Consider the following 18,997-nt stretch of genomic DNA (forward strand, 5'->3'; position numbering starts at 1 on the left):
TTCAACATCATTTTTTACTCTACAAAAATATATTGTTTATTCTTCTCAGAGATGTTAGAAATCTCTTTGCACTTGTGTTATGAAGACTATAATTAAATTTTCGTAAGTCATACTTTTAAAATATAGTCTATTCTAAACATACACAAAAACGAACTGGACCACATTAGCATATATATTATGTTAAAAACAATACTTTTGTGCTTTTTCATAGTAAAGTGAGAATGGCATATGCTTCTTTTTTTTTATTATTATACTTTAAGTTCTAGGGTACATGTGCACAACATGCAGGTTTGTTATATATGTATACATGTGCCATGTTGGTGTGCTGCACCCATTAACTCATCACTTACATTAGGTATATCTCCTAATGCTAACCCTCTCCCCGCCCCCCCAACAATAGACCCCAGTGTGTGATGTTCCCCTTCCTGTGTCCAAGTGATCTCATTGTTCAATTTCCATCTATGAGTGACAACATGCAGTGCTTGGTTTTCTGTTCTTGCGATTGCTGAGAATGATGGTTTCCAGCTGCATCCATGTCGCTACAAAGGACACGAACTCATCCTTTTTTACGGCTGCATAGTATTCCATGGTGTATATGTGCCACATTTTCTTTATCCAGTCTGTCACTGATGGACATTTGGGTTGGTTCCAAGTCTTTGCTATTGTGAATAGTGCCACAATAAACATACGTGTACATGTGTCTTTATAGCAGCATGATTTATAATCCTTTGGGAATATCCCCAGTAGTAGGATGGCTGGGTCAAATGGTATTTCTAGTTCTAGATTCTTGAGGAATCACCACACTGTCTTCCACAATGGTTGACCTAGTTTACAGTCCGACCAACGGTGTAAAAGTGTTTTCCTATTTCTCCACATCCTCTCCAGCACCTGTTGTTTCCTGATTTTTTAATGATTGCCATTCTAACTGGTGTGAGATAGTATCTCATTGTAGTTTTGATTTGCATTTCTCTGAGGGCGAGTGATAATGAGCATTTTTTCATGTGTCTGTTGGCTGTATGAATGTCTTCTTTTGAGGAGTGTCTGTTCATATCCTTTGCCCACTTTCTGATGGGGTTGTTTTTTCTTGTAAATGTGGTCGAGTTCTCTGTAGGTTCTGGATATTAGCCCTTTGTCAGATGAGTAGATTGCAAAAATTTTCTCCCATTCTGTAGGTTGCCTGTTCTGATGGTAGTTTCTTTTGCTGTGCAGAAGCTCCTTAGTTTAATGAGATCCCAGTTGTCAATTTTGGCTTTTGTTGCTGTTGCTTTTGGTGTTTTAGACATGAAGTAATTGCCCATGCCCATGCCTATGTCCTGAATGGTATTACCTAGGTTTTCTTCTAGGGTTTTTATGGCTTTAGGTCTCACATTTAAGTCTCTAATCCATCTTGAGTTAATTTTCATATAATGAGTAAGGAAAGGATGCAGTTTCAACTTTCTACTTATGGCTAGCCAGTTTTCCCAGCACCATTTATTAAATATGGAATCCTTTCCCCATTTCTTGTTTTTCTCAGGTTTGTCAAAGATCAGATGGCTGTAGATGTGTGGTATTATTTCTAAGGGCTCTGTTCTGTTCCATTGGTCTACATCTCTGTTTTGGTACCAGTACCATGCTGTTTTGGTTACTGTAGCCTTGTAGTATAGTTTAAAGTCAGGTAGCGTGATGCCTCCAGCTTTGTTCTTTTGGCTTAGGATTGTCTTGGCAATGCGGGGTTGTTTTTGGTTCCATATGAACTTTAAAGTAGTTTTTTCCAATTCTGTGAAGAAAGTCATTGGTAGCTTAATGGGGAAAACATTGAATCTATAAATTACCTTGGGCAGTATGGCCATTTTCACAATATTGAGTCTTCCTATCCATGAGCATAGTATGTTCTTCTATTTGTTTGTGTCCTCTTTCATTTCACTGGGCAGTGGTTTGTAGTTCTCCTTGAAGAGGTCCTTTACATCCCTTGTAAGTTGGATTCCTAGGTATTTGATTCTCTTTGAAGCTATTGTGAATGGGAGTTCACTCATGATTTGGCTCTCTGTTTGTCTGTTACTGGTGTATAAGAATGCTTGTGATTTTTGCACATTGATTTTGTATCCTGAGACTTTGTTCAAGTTGCTTATCAGCTTAAGGAGATTTTGGGCTGAGGTGACGGGGTTTTCTAAATATACAATCACATTATCTGCCAACAGGGACAATTTGACTTCTTCTTTTCCTAACTGAATACCCTTCATTTCTTTCTCTTACCTGACTGCCCTAGCCAGAACTTCCAACACTATGTTGAATAGGAGTGGTGAGAGAGGGCATCCCTGTCTTGTGCCAGTTTTAAAAAGGAATGCTTCCAGTTTTTGCCCATTCAGTATGATATTGGCTGTGGGTTTGTCATAAATAGCTCTTATTATTTTGAGGTACATTCCATCAATACTGAATTTATTGTGAGTTTTTAGCATGAAGGGCTGTTGAATTTTGTCAAAGGCCTTTTCTGCATCTATTGAGATATTCGTGAGGTTTTTGTCTTTGGTTCTGTTTATATGCTGGATTATGTTTATTGATTTGCATATGCTGAACCAGCCTTGCATACCAGGGATGAAGCCCACTTGATCATGGTGGATAAGCTTTTTGATGTGCTGCTGGATTCGGTTTGCCAGTATTTCATTGAGGAATTTTACATCGATGTTCATCAGGGATATTGGTCTAAAATTCTCTTTTTTGTTTGTGTCTCTGCCAGGCTTTGGTATCAGGATGATATTGGCCTCGTAAAATGAGTTAGGGAGGATTCCCTCTTTTTGTATTGATTGGAATAGTTTCAGAAGGAATGGTACCAGCTCCTCCTTGTACCTCTGGTACAATTCAGCTGTGAATCCGTCTAGTCCTGGACTGTTTTTGGTTGGTAGGCTATTATTATTGCCTCAATTTCAGAGCCTGCTATTAGTCTATTCAGGGATTCAATTTCTTCCTGGTTTAGTCTTGGGAGAGTGTAAGTGTCCAGGAAATTATCCGTTTCTTCTAGGTTTTCTAGTTTATTTGCATAGAGGTGTTCATAGTATTCTCTGATGGTAGTTTGTATTTCTGTGGGGTCGGTGGTGATATCCCCTTTATCATTTTTTATTGCATCTATTTGATTCTTCTCTCTTTTCTATTAGTCTTGCTAGCGGTCTATCAATTTTCTTGATCTTTTCAAAAAACCATCTCCTGGATTCATTGATTATTTTCAGGGTTTTTTGTCTCTATCTCCTTCAGTTCTGCTCTGATCTTAGTTATTTCTTGCCTTCTGCTAGCTTTTGAATGTGTTTGCTCTTGCTTCTCCAGTTCTTTTAACTATGATGTTAGGGTTTCAATTTTAGATCTTTCCAGCTTTCTCTTGTGGGCATTCAGTGCTATAAATTTCCCTCTACACACTATTTTAAATGTGTCCCAGTGATTCTGGTATGTTGTAACTTTGTTCTCATTGGTTTCAAAGAACATCTTTATTTCTGCCTTCATTTCGTTATGTACCCAGTAATCATTTAGGAGCAGGTTGTTCAGTTTCCATGTAGTTGAGTGGTTTTGACTGAGTTTCTTAGTCCTGAGTTCTAGTTTGATTGCACTGTAGTCTGAGAGACAGTTTGTTGTAATTTCTGTTCTTTTACATTTGCTGAGGAGTGCTTTACTTCCAACTATGTGGTCAATTTTGGAATAAGTGCGATGTGGTGCTGAGAAGAATGTATATTCTGTTGACTTGGGGTGGAGAGTTCTATAGATGTCTATTAGGTCCGCTTGGTGCAGAGATGAGTTCAATTCCTGGATATCCTTGTTAACTTTCTGTCTCGTTGATCTGTCTAATGTTGACAGTGGGGTGTTAAAGTCTCCCATTATTATTGCATGGGAGTCTAAGTTTCTTTGTAAGTCTCTAAGGACTTGTTTTATGAATCTGGGTGCTCCTGTATTGGGTGCATATATATTTATGATAGTGAGCTCTACCTGATGAATTGATCCCTTTACCATTATGTAATGGCCTTCTTTGTCTCTTTTGATCTTTCATGGTTTAATGTCTGTTTTATCAGAGACTAGGATTGCAATCCCTGCTTTTTTTTGTTTTCCATTTGCTTGGCAGATGTTCCTCCATCCCTTTATTTTGAGCCTATGTGTGTCTCTGCGTGTGAGCTGGGTCTCCTGAATACGGCAAACTGATGGGTCTTGACTCTTCATCCAATTTGCCAGTCTGTGTCTTTTAATTGGACCATTTAGTCCATTTACATTTAAGGTTAATATTGTTATGTGTGAACTTTATCCTGTCACTATGATATTAGCTGGTTATTTTGCTCGCTAGTTGATGCAGTTTCTTCCTAGCATCGATGGACTTTACATTTTGACATGTTTTTGCAATGGCTGGTACTGGTTCTTCCTTTCCATGTTCAGTGCTTCCTTCAGGATCTCTTGTAGGGCAGGCCTGTTGGTGACAAAATCTCTAAGCATTTGCTTGCCTATAAAGGATTTTATTTCTCCTTCACTTATGAAACTTAGTTTGGCTGGATATGAAATTCTGGGTTGAAAATTCTTTTCTTTAGTAATGTTGAATATTGGCCCCTACTCTCTTCTGGCTTGTTAGAGTTTCTGCCGATAGATCTGCTGTTAGTCTGATGGGCTTCCCTTTGTGGGTAACCTGACGTTTCTCTCTGGCTGCCCCTAATATCTTTTTCGTCATTTCAACTTTGGTGAATCTGACAATTATATGTCTTGGAGTTGCTCTTCTCGAGGATTATCTTTGTAGCGTTCTCTGTATTTCCTGAATTTGGATTTTGGCCTGCCTTACTAGGTTGGGGAAGTTCTCCTGGTATCCTGCAGAGTGTTTTCCAACTTGGTTCCATTTTCCCCATCACTTTCAGGCACACTAATCAGACGTAGATTTGGTCTTCTCACATAATCCCGTATTTCTTGGAGGTTTTCTTCATTCCTTTTTACTCTTCTTTCTCTGCACTTCTCTTGTCACTTCATTTCATTCATTTGATCTTCAATCACTGATACTCTTTCTTCCAGTTGATGGAGTCGGTTACTGAAGCTTTTGCATCTGTCACGTAGTTCTCGTGTCATGGTTTTCATCTCTATCAGTTCTTTTAAGGTCTTCTCTGCATAGATTATTCCAGTTATCCATTCACCCATTCTTTTTTCAAGGTTTTTAGTTTCTTTTCACTGGTTACATAGTTCCTCCTTTAGCTTTGAGAAGTTTGATCGACTGAAGCCTTCTTCTCTCAATTAGTCAAAGTCATTCTCCGTCCAGCTTTGTTCTGTTGCTGGTGATAAGCTGTGTTCCTCTGGAGGGGGAGATGCAGTCTGATTTTTTGAATTTTCAGCTTTTCTGCCCTGCTTTTTTCCCATCTTTGTGGTTTTATCTGCCTTTGGTCTTTGATGATGGTGATGTACTGATGGGGTTTTGGTGTGGGTGTCCTTTCTGTTTGTTAGTTTTCCTTCTAACAGTCAGGACCCTCAGCTGTAGGTCTACTGGAGTTTGCTGTCTGACGTCCACTCCAGACCCTGTTTGCCTGGGTATCAGCAACAGAGGCTGCAGAAGATAGAATATTGCTGAACATCGAGTGTTGCTGTCTGATTCTTGCTCTGGAAGCTTCGTCTCAGGGGTTTAACCGGCCGTGTGAGGTGTGAGGTGTGGGTCTGCACCTACTTGGGGATGTCTCCCAGTTAGGCTATTCAGGGGTCAGGGACTCACTTGAGCAGGCAGTGTGTCCCTCCTCAGATCTCAACCTCCATGCTGGGAGAACCACTGCTCTCTTCAAAGCTGTCAGACAGGGACTTTTCCATCTGCAGAGGTTTCTGCTGCTTTTTGTTTAGCTATGCCCTGTCCCCAGAGGTGGAGTCTACAGAGGCAGGCAGGCCTCCTTGAGCTGTGGTGAGCTCCACCCAATTCGAGCTTCTGCGCGGCTTTGTTTACCTACTTACACCTCAGCAATGGTGGGCCCCCCTCCCCCATCCTTGCTGACGCCTTGCAGTTAGATCTCAGACTGCTGTGCCAGCAATGAGGGAGGCTATGTGGGCATGGGACCCTCTGGGCCAGGTGTGGGATATAATCTCCTGGTGTGCCTTTGCTAAGACCCTTGGTAAAGTGTAGTATTAGGGTGGGAGTTACCTGATTTTCCAGGTGTTGTGTGTCTGAGCTTCCCTAGGCTAGGAAAAGGAATTCCCTTCCCCCTTGAGCTTCCCAGGTGAGACAATGCCTTGCCCTGCTTCAGCTCTCGCTGGTCGGGTTGCAACTGCAGACCAGCATCGACTGTCTGACATGCCCCAGTGAGATGAACCCAGTACTGCAGTTGAAAATGCAGAAATCACCCATCTTCTGTGTTGCTCACACTGGGCGTTGGAGGCTGGAGCTGTTCCTATTCGGCCATCTTGGGCGCCTCCCTCACTTTAAGTATCCATTTTATTGTTCTAATCACAGTGCTTGTACAACATTGTAAGTGTGCCAAAAAATCAAATACTGTTTATTCCATAACAAATATATAAGAAGTATAAAATGACAATATTAGGAATTTAGGAAATATTACTAACAGGTGAAATGACTGTATTAAAACCAGATATATTTTCAGAGTAGAGCAGTGTGAAATATGAAAACATAATCAAAATTCAAATAATTTAAAAATGAATCACTAAATTTATTAATTTAGGGAAATGTTAACTTTGTAGATTATTTAGCATATACGTGCTTTGACTACTTTCAGTACTTATCTGTGTAAGTGGCTTTATTTAAAAGGAAATAATGACATTGAAAGCAAACAAGTTAATTTTTCCTAAAGATCACACATTCAACTTTACGGTGAATATATAACTTGACTATCAAATCTGAAATGCTATATAAAAACTAATCTAATGCTTAAGGCAATTAGGTTTTTGTGTCAGCAATAATAATATCTTTGATAATACATTCTAAATGCACAAGATAAATCATAATGGATATGATGACACTAGAATACATTCCTTAGTTCAAAACTAGAGACAGAAGAGTGGTGGTTGTGATGGGCTGGAGTGTAGAAGAAATGAAGAGATGTTGGTCAAAGGCTACAAACCTTCAGTTATCACATGAGTAAGTTCTGAGGATCTAATGTACAGTATAGTGACTATAGTTAATTATATTGTATTGTATATTTAAAATTTGCTAAAACAGTAGATTTAAAGTGTTCCTGCCACACCAAAAATCGTAAGTATGCATGGTGATAGATGTGTTAATTAACTTGATTGTGGTAATCGTTTCACAATGTACACATATACCAAATCGCGTTACATGCATTTTTTATATGTATATAAAATAATTCATATATATAAAATATATAAACTTGTATTAGCCAATTACATCTCAGTAAAGCTGGGGAAGATGGAAGAAAGCCAGAGAAAAAAATAACAACTTTAAAACAAAACCAAACCTATGATATTCTAGAGTAAGAGAATCCTTTAATGCAGCAGTCCCCAACCTTTTTGGCACCAGGGACTGGTTTGTGGAAGACAGTTTTTCCACAGACTGGGATGGTTTCTGGATGATTCAAGAGCATTAGATTTATTGTGTATTTTATTTCTATCCTTATTACATTGTAATATACAATCAAATAATCATGTAACTCACCATAATGTAGAATTAGTGGGAGCCCTGAGCTTGTTTTCCTGCAGCTAGACGGGAGTGATGGGAGACAGTGACAGATCTTCAGGCATTAGATTCTCATTTGGAGTGCGTAACCTAGATCCTTTGCATGAGCAGTGCACAATAGGGTTCATGCTCCTATGAGAATCTGATGCCACCACTGATCTGAAAGGAGGTAGAACTCAGGCAGTAATATGAGCAATGAGGAGCAGCTGTAAATACAGATGAAGCTTTGTTTACTTGCCTGCTGCTCACCTCCTGCTGTGTGGCCCCGTTCCAGTACTGATCCATGGCCTGAGGGTTGGGGGCCCCTGCTTTAATGCATTAAAAATTGTATTATTTAAGGCTCTCTCGAGAAACTGAACCAATAGTGTGTGTGTTTGTGTGTGCAAAGAGATTTATTGTAAGAAACTGTCTCATATCATTATAAATGTGGGCAAATCCGAAGAGTTGCAGGGTAAGTTGGCAGGTTGGAGACCTCGGAGAGTTAATAGTGTAGTTCTAATCAAGGTCCATTGGTCTGAGAACCAAGAGAACCAAGGTGTAATTCCAATTTGCAAGCTGGCAGGCTCAAGACCCAGGAAGAGCTGATGTTTCGGTAAGAGTCAGATGGCAGGAAAAAGCCAATTATCAAGTTTAAAAAGAGGCAGGAAAATTTCTCTGACTCAGGGGATGGTCAGTGTTTTTGTTTTATTGAGGTCTTCTGTTGACTGGCTGAGGCCCACCCAAATTAGGGAGGGCAATCTACTTTACTCAGTCTACCAAATTAAATGCTAATTCCATTCAAAACACCCTTATGGGAACACCTAGAATAATATTTGACCAAATATTTGGGCATGTTTCCTCAGACTATTCACATATAGTAAGTATACATTTGTCATCCACTGTACTAGGCAACAGAAATATAGCAATGAATAAAACAGAAAAGACTTGTACGGAAGAAACACAATAAACAAATACAGAAGTAAATTATAAAGCATATCAGGTGACAGTAAGGCTATGGAGAAAAATAAGGCAGCTAACAGGATTAGGAGGCCTGGGGAGTGGGAGTAGGAAGTTGTAACATTTATTAGGGTAGTTAGGTTAGGCCCTGCTGAGATGGCAACATCTGAGCAAAGTCTGAGAGAAGCAAAAAAGTTCTTAGCAAAGGGAACAACAAATCCAATGGCCCTAATTTTGGAGCATGCCTAGCAAGCAAGGTAGTTCATATAAACAGAATAAAATCAGGGGGAGATATTAAGTAATGAGGTCGGACAGGGCCTTGAAAGTCACTGTAAGGACTGTGGCCTTTGTCTTCTGGAGAGTTTTGAGTTTAGATGAGTGACATGATCTGACTTACATCTGAAGAGGCTCACTGAATATTTTGGTGAGATCAGACTGAAGAGAAGCAAAGGTAGAAACAAGGAGGCCAAGCAATAAATAATTTATGTTCAAAGTAATATATTTGTATTTCCTGAGAAATTGAAGGAGACTATAGGAGAAAAAGATAAGGATGAATTCTTGGTTTAGGCTGGAGCAAACAGAAGATGTGAGTTGGCATTAATTGAGATGGGAAAGGCTGAAAAAGGAACAGGCTTGGGGAGAGCAGTTCAGGAGTTTGGTTTTGAAATGTTACGTTTGAGATCTCCAACAGACTAAAATAAGAGGTACTGTAGGGAGCTGGATATTACAATTGTAGGAGTCAGATGTACAGAACGCAGTAGCAGCTCAGGATAGGTCCAACTAGATTATAAATTTGAAAGTCATCAGCATATACATAGTATTGACATCCTCGGGGCAGACGTGATCAGTGAGAGAACAGAAACGGAGGAGTCCTAAGGTCTGAGTCCTAAGACACGTCTATTAAAAGTTTGAGTAAATAAGTAAGAAATAGCAAAGAAGAATAAGAAAGAGTGGCTAGTTAGAGAGAGGAGAACACCAAGAAAGTGTAGTATCCTGAAAGGAAGAAAGTATATCAGGAAAGAATGAGTGATCAATGATATCAAGTGCTGTTGATGAGCCAAGTTAGATGAGGCCTAAGAGATGACCACAGTGACATACAGTCCTCTAAATAAAATATCTCACATTTTATTTATATCAGAATTGCTAGGGAAACCAGAGTAAAGGGAAGTTTGATTATTATTATTTTTGTTACTAGGTTAGAAATCTGTGTCAACCTAGTCTCATATCTCTTAACTTATAAAATTATGGTCATAATATGTTTTGAAAAGACTTTCACAAGGTCAAGTGTTACCCTTATTTCATAAAAGAGGAGGTAATGTACAAGCAAGTTGCAGAAATTATTTAAAAAACAGCAGAACTTGTACTTGAACATGAATTTACTAACTGAAATTCCATTTTTCTTAGAAATAGCTTTATTCAGGTGTAACAGACACATAATAAACTGCCCATACTTAATGCATGTAATTTGGTAATATTTTACAGCAGTACAAGGAGTCTTTAAAAAGTTTACGGTAAAAGTGTATTGTGAAAAAAACTATGCATAACTTCCAAAACTTTCCTGCACCAAAATAAACTCATACTAATTTGTCTTAACAAGATCTAGTTTGAGGCACTAAGAAGAACGGTTAGCAGTTTAGAAAGAGACCCATTAGAGAATGTGAATTCTGCTAAAATTGAAGTAAGAGAAAACATCAGATTTATGGTAAAGCTTGGGTTGAAGAATGGTAAAATCATCGATGCTTTGAGAATATTTTATGGGGACAATGCCCCAAAGAATCAGCACTTTACAAATGGATAACTAATTTTAAGAAAGGATGAGATGATGTTGAAGATGAAGGCTGCAGCTGCAGACCATCCACATCAATTTGCAGGGAAAAAACTCATCTTGTTCATGCCCTAATTGAAGAGGACTAATGATTAACAGCAGAACAATAGCCAATACCACAGACGTTTCAATTGGTTCAGCTGACACAATTCTGACTAAAAAATTAAAGTTGAGCAAACTTTCCAATCTATGGGTGCCAAAACTGTTATGCCAAAATCAGCTGCAAAGAGCAGAGCTTTCAATGGAAATTTTAAACAAGTGCAATCATGATCCTGAAGCATTTCTTCAACAAATTATGATAGGTAATGAAACATGGTTTTACCAGTATGATCCTGAAGAAAAAGCACAATCAAAGCAATGGCTAGCAAGAGGTCGAAGTGATGAAGTGAAAGCACAAGGGGACAAGTCAAGAGCAAAGGTCATGACAACAACTTTTTGGGATGCTGAAGGCATTTTGTTTGCTGACTTTCTGGAGGGCCAAAGAACAACATCTGCTTATTATGACTGTTTTGAGAAATATATCCAAAGATTTGGCAGAAAAAATGTCTGGGAAAGAAATCTTCACCAGTGAGTCATTTTCCACCATGACAAGCTCCTGCTTATGCCTCTCATCTAACAAGGGTATTTTTGCAAGAGTTTCGATGGGAAATCATTATGTGTCCATCTCACAGTACCGATTTGGCTCCTTCCAACTTCTTTTTGTTTCCCAATCTTAAAAAAAAATATGTACATGTCACCATTTTTCTTCAGTTAAAGTAAAAAAGACTACTGACATGGTTAAATTCCCAGGACCCTCAGTTCTTTAAGAATGGACTAAATGGCTGGTATCCTCACTCACAAAAGTGTCTTGAACTTGATGGAGTTTATGTTTTGAAATAATGTTTATGGTTTTATGTTTTAATTCCATTTTTCCACAAATTTTTGAGTCCCTTTACATATATACTTTGGAAGCTATTAATATAATCAAGACAAAAAATATATCCATCATGCTCCAAATTCTGCATTTTTCCTCTATTCTCTCCTTCTCACCATTAATGACTTTATCTTTACAAAATGAGAAAAAAAGTATTTTATATTCACTTAAATAAAAGTATTATATATTTACTTATTTCCAGTCCTTCTGATAACTTTGTTTAGATCCAAATATTCATTTGGTATTATTTTGATTTTTTTTGTGAAAAACTTTATTTAGTATTTCTTACAATGCAAGCCTGGTGGTTGTGACTTCTTTTGGATTTTAGCATTTGAGAAAGGATTTTGCTTTCATAAAAAACCTTTTAAAATTGCAAAATCTTTGTTTATGAAAGATGTTTGCTGAGTATAGAATTCTGAATTGATAGCATGTTTTTATTTTTATTTTTTAGCATTTTAAAGACTTCCTCCTTGTTTTCTGGTTTGTATTGCCTACAACTAAAAGTCAGCTGTCATTCTTATCTTTGGTTCTATCTATGTAATGTGCTTTTATCTCTGGTCACTTTCAAGATTTTCTCTTTATCACTTGTTTCAAGAAATTTGATTATGATGTGCATTGATGTTGTTTTCTTCAGGACTTTTAAAACTTGGCATTTGCCAGACACCTTAGAATTGTGGTATATTTTTCATTATTTCTGGAATACTTTCATTCCTTATTTCTTCAAATATTTGTTCTGTACCACTCCTTCTCCCTTCACAGAGTCCAATCCCACGTTAGGGACCCTTAAGTTATCTTACAGCTCACTAATGCAAACATCCTTTTGTTTCCCCAGTCTATTTTGCAGGTTTCATCTTGTATAATTTTAAATCCATGTCTTCAAATTTACTAGCCTTTTCTTTTTCAGTGTCTAATCCACTTTGCACCTCAAGTGTATTTTTCATTGCAGTCACTGTAGTTTTCATCTCTAGAAGTTTAACATGTGTTTATATTTACATCTTCCATGTTTCCATTTAACATGTTTAATCTTCCTTCTAGTTTATTGAATATTTAGAATATACTTATAATAAAACGTATGTTTTCATCTGCTAATTCTATCATGACATTTCTTTTGTGCTTTTACTTTTCTCCATATTATAAATTATATTTTCTTATTTTTTGCATGTCTATTATGTTTTAATTGAAAACCAGACACAGAATATTTTATCCTGTTGAGTGCTGGACACTTTAATATTATCGTATTTTGAGCTTTGGACTGGGACACAGTTAAGTTACTTGAAAACAGTTGGTTACTTCAGACCTTGTTTTTACGCCTCATTAGACAGGACCAGAGCAGTGTTTTATAACCTGGGGATATTTTTGCTCTTTACCAATGCAAAACTCTTCTAAATACCCCACCTGACATCTCATGAATTATGAAGTTTTTCACTCTGGCATGTGGGAGCAGGAATTACTGTTGGCCCTGGGGATTGTTACTTCTAATATTGTCAGGTAGTTCCTTTTCTAACCCCAGGCCATTTCCTCATGTACATGTACAGGTGAGCACTCAACTGAAGACTAGAGGGAGACCCTATGCAGATTTCTAACTCACTTGATGTATATACCTCTTCCCATTCAGGTACTCTGATTTATAAATAGAATTTCCTTGACCTCACTGTGCTCCTAGTTGTGCCGCCTGAAGGTCATCTTATCTTGTGTTTCTCTTCTTTGCACTGTGGCTTGGAAACACTGTACTCAGTAAGGTAGGGAAGTTATAGGGTTTGCCTTCTTTGTTTTGCATATCTAGGAATCACTTTTATTATCTGATGCCAAGTGTTCTGAAAACTGTTATTTCTTATACTCTATGCTGCTTTTTTTTTTTTTTTCCAGCTGTTTCAGGCATGAGGAGAAATCTGGACTTTATTAATCTATCTTGGTCAGACATGTGCAACTGGGTCAGACATGGTGTACTTTTTAAGAGTCTGTTTTGTTTTTAACTATAGTTTTATATTTTATTCTCCTACACCATAAAACTGTTGTATGACTAAGCCTTTACAACACACAATTACTTCCATAAATGACTATTTTATAAAAGCTTGATGAAAAAGGTAATATTTCTTTTACAGCTTCAAACTCCCTCACATCATCTAAAGAAGGATATGTAAAGTACACTGAGATTTTTAATACTAACTTGTACAAATTAAAGGCACCCCTAAGAAAGATGTCAGGGATTAGTTTTGAAATTAAAGTGTTCTCTAAAGCAAACTGAAAATTTTTAACATCAGCTACCTGGGTTGAAAGAGGAAAAAATAAAAATAAAACACTTTATTTTAAAAAGCATATATAGGCATTTCTGGTTCTGTTTGGCAAAATTTTCCTATGATGGCTATATAGATGTTTCATATAAAATCTTAGTCTCAGTATAGTGTGGAATATGCCACGAAGAACCTGTATAGCTTACTTACAACAATGGTTTTGGCCTTTACTCCACTGCTCCTAGCAAGTGTAGCACTGTCCAGAAGTTGGCCAAGATGATAAAAGGCAGGAAAAAGAACAAAAGAAAACACTAAAAAATATTGTAAAAAGTAAACAACTAAAAAAGTGATTGAAAAAAAAATAAGCCCTACAACCAGAGGAAAATCAATTATATACAGGTTTCTGCTTTGGATTTTATGGTAGTACTATTTAACAAGCAAAATCTGAATCATATGAATGAATTATGTTAGTTTTGACCTCAGCATTATAGTAACTTTTATACTAAGGCAAAGAAGTTTGTTGGCATTTATTCACAGGTATTATGAATTAGTATTTATTATGTTACAAATTCCTTATAAATGACTAATTTGCCATTTTGCAAACTATGTACTAAAATTAAAATATCCTATGGAAAAATGACTTTAGATTATGAACTCTATTCAAATAATGGCTTAAATTAGGATTCTGTTATGGACAAAGAAACTAAGAATTCTAAAAGTTAAAAACGTCCTCTCTGAGGAAAAAAGTGTGCTTTGGCTTAAAGATTCAGTACATTAATGACATATTTTATCATGGAAGAGAATCATTTGTGGCATTCTCCAAGAAAACTAATATTAATCAATGTGTACTTCTAATATCTGATTCTTCTGATTTATACCTCTGGCATATTGGTAATATAATTACCAAACAATCTGCAATTGTTTTGCTTCATGTAATGTTTTCCAGAGTTCTCTTATTATCATGACAGTGTAGAATATTACCTATCAGATATAATAATTTTTTTATGTATGAACATTTTAATTTCCTTAGATACATTTAGAATGAAACTATGATTAAAGCTTGCACTAGGCTGGATGTGGTGGCTCATAACTGTAAGCCCAGAACTTTGGGAGGCCCAGGTGAGAGAATCCCTTGAGGCCAGGAATTCAAGACCAGCCTGGCAACATAGTGAGACCTCATCTCTTCAAAACTAAAAGAAAAAAAATTGCCTACAGCTTGCAGTAAAAATGGCAAATATTGTAGTGCCTTGGAATCATTTTTGCTTGTGCTAAGTAGAAATGTAAAATATTTAAAATGTCTTATCAGCTAATTTGCTGATTATATAGATACCCCTTTTGTTTTTATTCCATTATTTGCTTTAACTCATATAGTAGTGATTTCCTATACTTTATATAATAGTTTCAGGCTGAAAATTCAAATTTCAAGTTTCTTTTAAAGGCTTCTTAAGAGCAACAGTTAAGCCATACTTTGTTAGTAGTATAGAAAACTTAGACTTTGGAAAATTTGCTTTACCATAGTAGTAGTCAAAATGAAGATGTTATAATTAGAAGCAAAAAAAAATTAAAGGATATTTTCCCCTTTCTTCAATAAGAAGTGTAAACTAGAATTTTTTGCTATTAAGCACGACTTTTGTGAATGCCTGGTCTAGTAATTTTACTTAGTGTCATTTTTTAATAGCTTAATATTTCCCCACCTCTCATATGAAGTTTTAAAAAATTGTTCAAGAACGTTAGTTTAAAATGTAACTCTATGTTCTAATAAATTTGATACTTTTTACTGAGATTTTAAAAAATGTATAATCTCGTTAATGCATTTAAATATAGTTTGTATATATACAAACATATATCTTTACATACATGAAAGTATTTTTTCATGAAACATTCAAAATGCAATATTAAGTTCATATATTCTATACCTGTAAAATGTTGGCAGGATCCTCTTTAGCAGACGCAACCAACAAAGTATGCCCATTGACAATTCCTTCTGCCAGGAAACACTTGAAGAGCAAAGGTGAGTAAATATTATATTTATCCTCCTCTGTAAAAAAGGAAAAGTTGCAGTTAGAAACATATAGCAAGAAAAGAATCAAATGGGTATCAAATAGCAAGCACACTCATATGTTTTTATATTTTTTTCCCTTAAAACAATTATATGAGGTGGAACAATAATTGCATATTCCTGAGGCACAGTTAGATAAGCTAAGACTTGTAAAGAGAGTCAATGAGAACTAAGTACTTTTAATAGACTTTCTGGCTCCAGACATCATTCTCCAACTACTACATCACTTTGATATCCACAAAATTACCCCCTGCACATACATACACACTTCAGATACAGGGAACTTCACTAGCAAATTTAAACATTTTAAGGAAAAAATAATACCAGTACTTAAACTCAGCAAAAAGGAAAAGGAAACAATTCCTACTTTATAGGCCCATTATTACTCTAACGTCAAAATCAAAGAGTTTTACAAAACTACACATTATCATCAAATTTTAGGAAGTCATTATACCAATCCTACATGTACTCCTTCAGAAAAGAGGAAAGGATGAAACACTTCTAAACTCATTTTATGAGGCCAGTATTACCCCAATACCAAAACTAGACCAAGATACCACAGAAATAGAAAGCTACAGACTAATATGCCTCACAAAAATATATGAAAATAATTCTTTAAATATCATAAAACCAAATCCAGTAATAGAATATATATTTATATTACATAAAATTAGTACAATTTGGTTTTAAATACTGTAAAACCAAATCCAGTAATATTACATCTTCAACTTGACACATGGGATCTACAAAAAACTTATAGATATCATCATATGTAATGGTAAGATGCAATGCTTTTCTTCTGAGATTGGGAAAAATGGAGGTATATTTACTTTCACCACTTCTAATCAATATCGTATGGAAGGTCTTAGCTATGTAATATTACTGACTTTGGTTTCATGGCATTTAAAGCAAAATTATAATAATTATACATGATAGATTATAGTCATATAAATATATAACTACAATATAATTATATTGTAGTTATATAATTATATAGAGATGCAATATAATTATATTGTCATTACTACAATATATAGAATTATAATTATTCTACAATTATATTGCATTAATATATTTTATATACTAATATATATCATATTCCTGGATTTGGCTTTATAGTATTTAAAGAATTATACTATATTAATACTATACTAATTGTACTATACTAATACATTAATTGTACTTCTACGTAATAGTAACAAATAGGAACTGAAATTTTAGAAATCTCACTTGTAATTAAATATTTTGGATAAATTTAACAAAATATGTGTAAGAATTAGTTCTACATTGAAAAGTACAAAACATTCTGAGAGTACAGAAGACCTAAACAAATGGAGAGATATATCATGTTCATAGGATAGAAGACTCAAATCTTCAAATTGATTTGTAGATTTAATGGAATCCCAATAAAAATCCCAGTAAGCTTTTTGGAGAAATTGACAAGGTAATTCTAAAGCTTACAAAGAAATCCAAGGTTACAGAATACAGTTAATATCGTTTGGGTCTGTGTCTCTGCCCAAATCTCATGTCAAATTGTAGTCCCCGGTGTTGGAGCTGGGACCTGGTGGGAAGTGATTGGTTCATGGGGGTGGATTTTCCCTTTGGTGCTGTTCTCATGATAGTGAGTTATCATGAGATCTGGTTGTTTAAAAGCATGTAGCACCTCCCCACTCTTTCTCTTCCTCCTGCTCCTGCCATGTGAGATGTGCCTGCCTCCCCTTTGCCTTTGGCCATGATTGTAAGTTTCCTAACACAGCCATGATTCCTGTACAGCCTGCAGAACCATCAGCCAATTAAACCTATTTTCCTTACAAATTACCCAGTCTCAAGTATTTCTTTAGAGCAGTGCGAGAAGGGACTAATACAACAGTCAAAGAAATGTGAACAAAGAACACAGTTGGAAGACTTACTATTTTATTTCAAGACTTACTATAAAGCTACAGCCATCAAGGTAATGTGGAATTAGCAAAAGGACAGAAATATAGATCAGTGGAAAAGAATAGAGTCCAGAAATAAATCCATACAATTGGTTTTTGATAAAGGTGGAGAAATAATTTTTTGTATTTATTTATTTATTTATTTATTTTTCTTTTTTTTTTGAGGCGGAGTCTCGCTCTGTCGCCCAGACTGGAGTGCAGTGGCCGGATCTCAGCTCACTGCAAGCTCCCCGTCCCGGGTTTACGCCATTCTCCTGCCTCAGCCTCCCGAGTAGCTGGGACTACAGGCGCCCGCCACCTCGCCCGGCTAGTTTTTGTATTTTTAGTAGAGACGGGGTTTCACCGTGTTAGCCAGGATGGTCTCGATCTCCTGACCTCGTGATCCGCCCGTCTCGGCCTCCCAAAGTGCTGGGATTACAGGCTTGAGCCACCGCGCCCGGCCTATTTATTTATTTTTGAGACGGAGTCTCGCTCTGTCACCCAGGCTGGAGTGCAGTGGCCAGATCTCAGCACACTGCAAGCTCCGCTTCCCGGGTTCACACCACTCTCCTGCCTCAGCCTCCCGAGTAGCTGGGACTACAGGCGCCGCCACCTCGCCCGGCTAGTTTTTTGTATTTTTTTTTTTTAGTAGAGACGGGGTTTCACCGTGTTAGCCAGGATGGTCTCGATCTCCTGACCTCGTGATCCGCCCGTCTCGGCCTCCCAAAGTGCTGGGATTACAGGCTTGAGCCACCGCGCCCGGCCGAGAAATAATTTTTTGTAACAAATGGTCCTGCAATAACTGAATATCCATATTTAAACGACAAAAAGCAATAAAAACTTCCATCTTACCTCACAGGATACTCAATCAAAAAACAGCAAAAACCTCCATCTTATCTCTTGAACTAGTAATAAATATTAGCTTGAAATAGATCATAGAGTTTAAAAAGCTGAAATAATTAAAACTATTAGAAGAAAATGCCTTTTTCGCAACCTTGGAGTAGGCAAACGTTTCTTAGGACATGAAGGCATGAACTGGAGAAAAAAAATGAATAAATTAAACTTCATAAAAATTTTTACAATTTGCCTTTGAAAAGACAGCTAATAGGAAGTTTTAAAAAAGGCAAACTACAGATAGAAAATATTTGCAATACATATATATAGTAGAGGACTGGTATCCAGTATATATTTTAGCAACTTTCATAATGCAATAAGAACACAAATTGGACAACATAAAAATGAGCAAAAGATGTGAACACAACCTTTACAAAAAAAGATACATGAATGGCCAAAAAAACATATTAAAAGTTGTTTAGCTGACAAGTATATGGAGCAAATAAAATGCTCCAACATTGCTAGTGGCATTGCAAAACACTGTAACTACATTAGAAAACAGTTTGGCAGGCCAGATGTGGTGGCTCATGTCTGTAATCCCCACGCTTTGGGAGGCTGAGGCAAGCAGATTGCTTAAGGTCAGGAGTTTGAGACTAGCCTGGCCAACACGGTGA

The 18,997-nt window shown here is 36.6% G+C and overlaps 1 protein-coding gene across 4 annotated transcripts in view; it reads right to left on the bottom strand.

The window, feature by feature from the left end:
- The window catches only part of ELP4 (elongator acetyltransferase complex subunit 4), a 266,706-nt gene that overhangs the window by 218,978 nt on the left and 28,731 nt on the right, over positions 1 to 18,997 (bottom strand). For all 4 annotated transcript variants that reach the window (XM_033205263.1, XM_033205264.1, XM_033205261.1 and 1 more), the window contains exon 3: positions 15,431 to 15,552. In XM_033205263.1, the coding sequence (XP_033061154.1) occupies positions 15,431 to 15,552 (122 nt within the window). The remainder of the gene's footprint in view (positions 1 to 15,430; positions 15,553 to 18,997) is intronic.

Source organism: Trachypithecus francoisi, unplaced genomic scaffold, assembly GCF_009764315.1.
Source record: "Trachypithecus francoisi isolate TF-2019V2 unplaced genomic scaffold, Tfra_2.0 Lachesis_group8, whole genome shotgun sequence".
NCBI lineage: Eukaryota > Metazoa > Chordata > Mammalia > Primates > Cercopithecidae > Trachypithecus > Trachypithecus francoisi.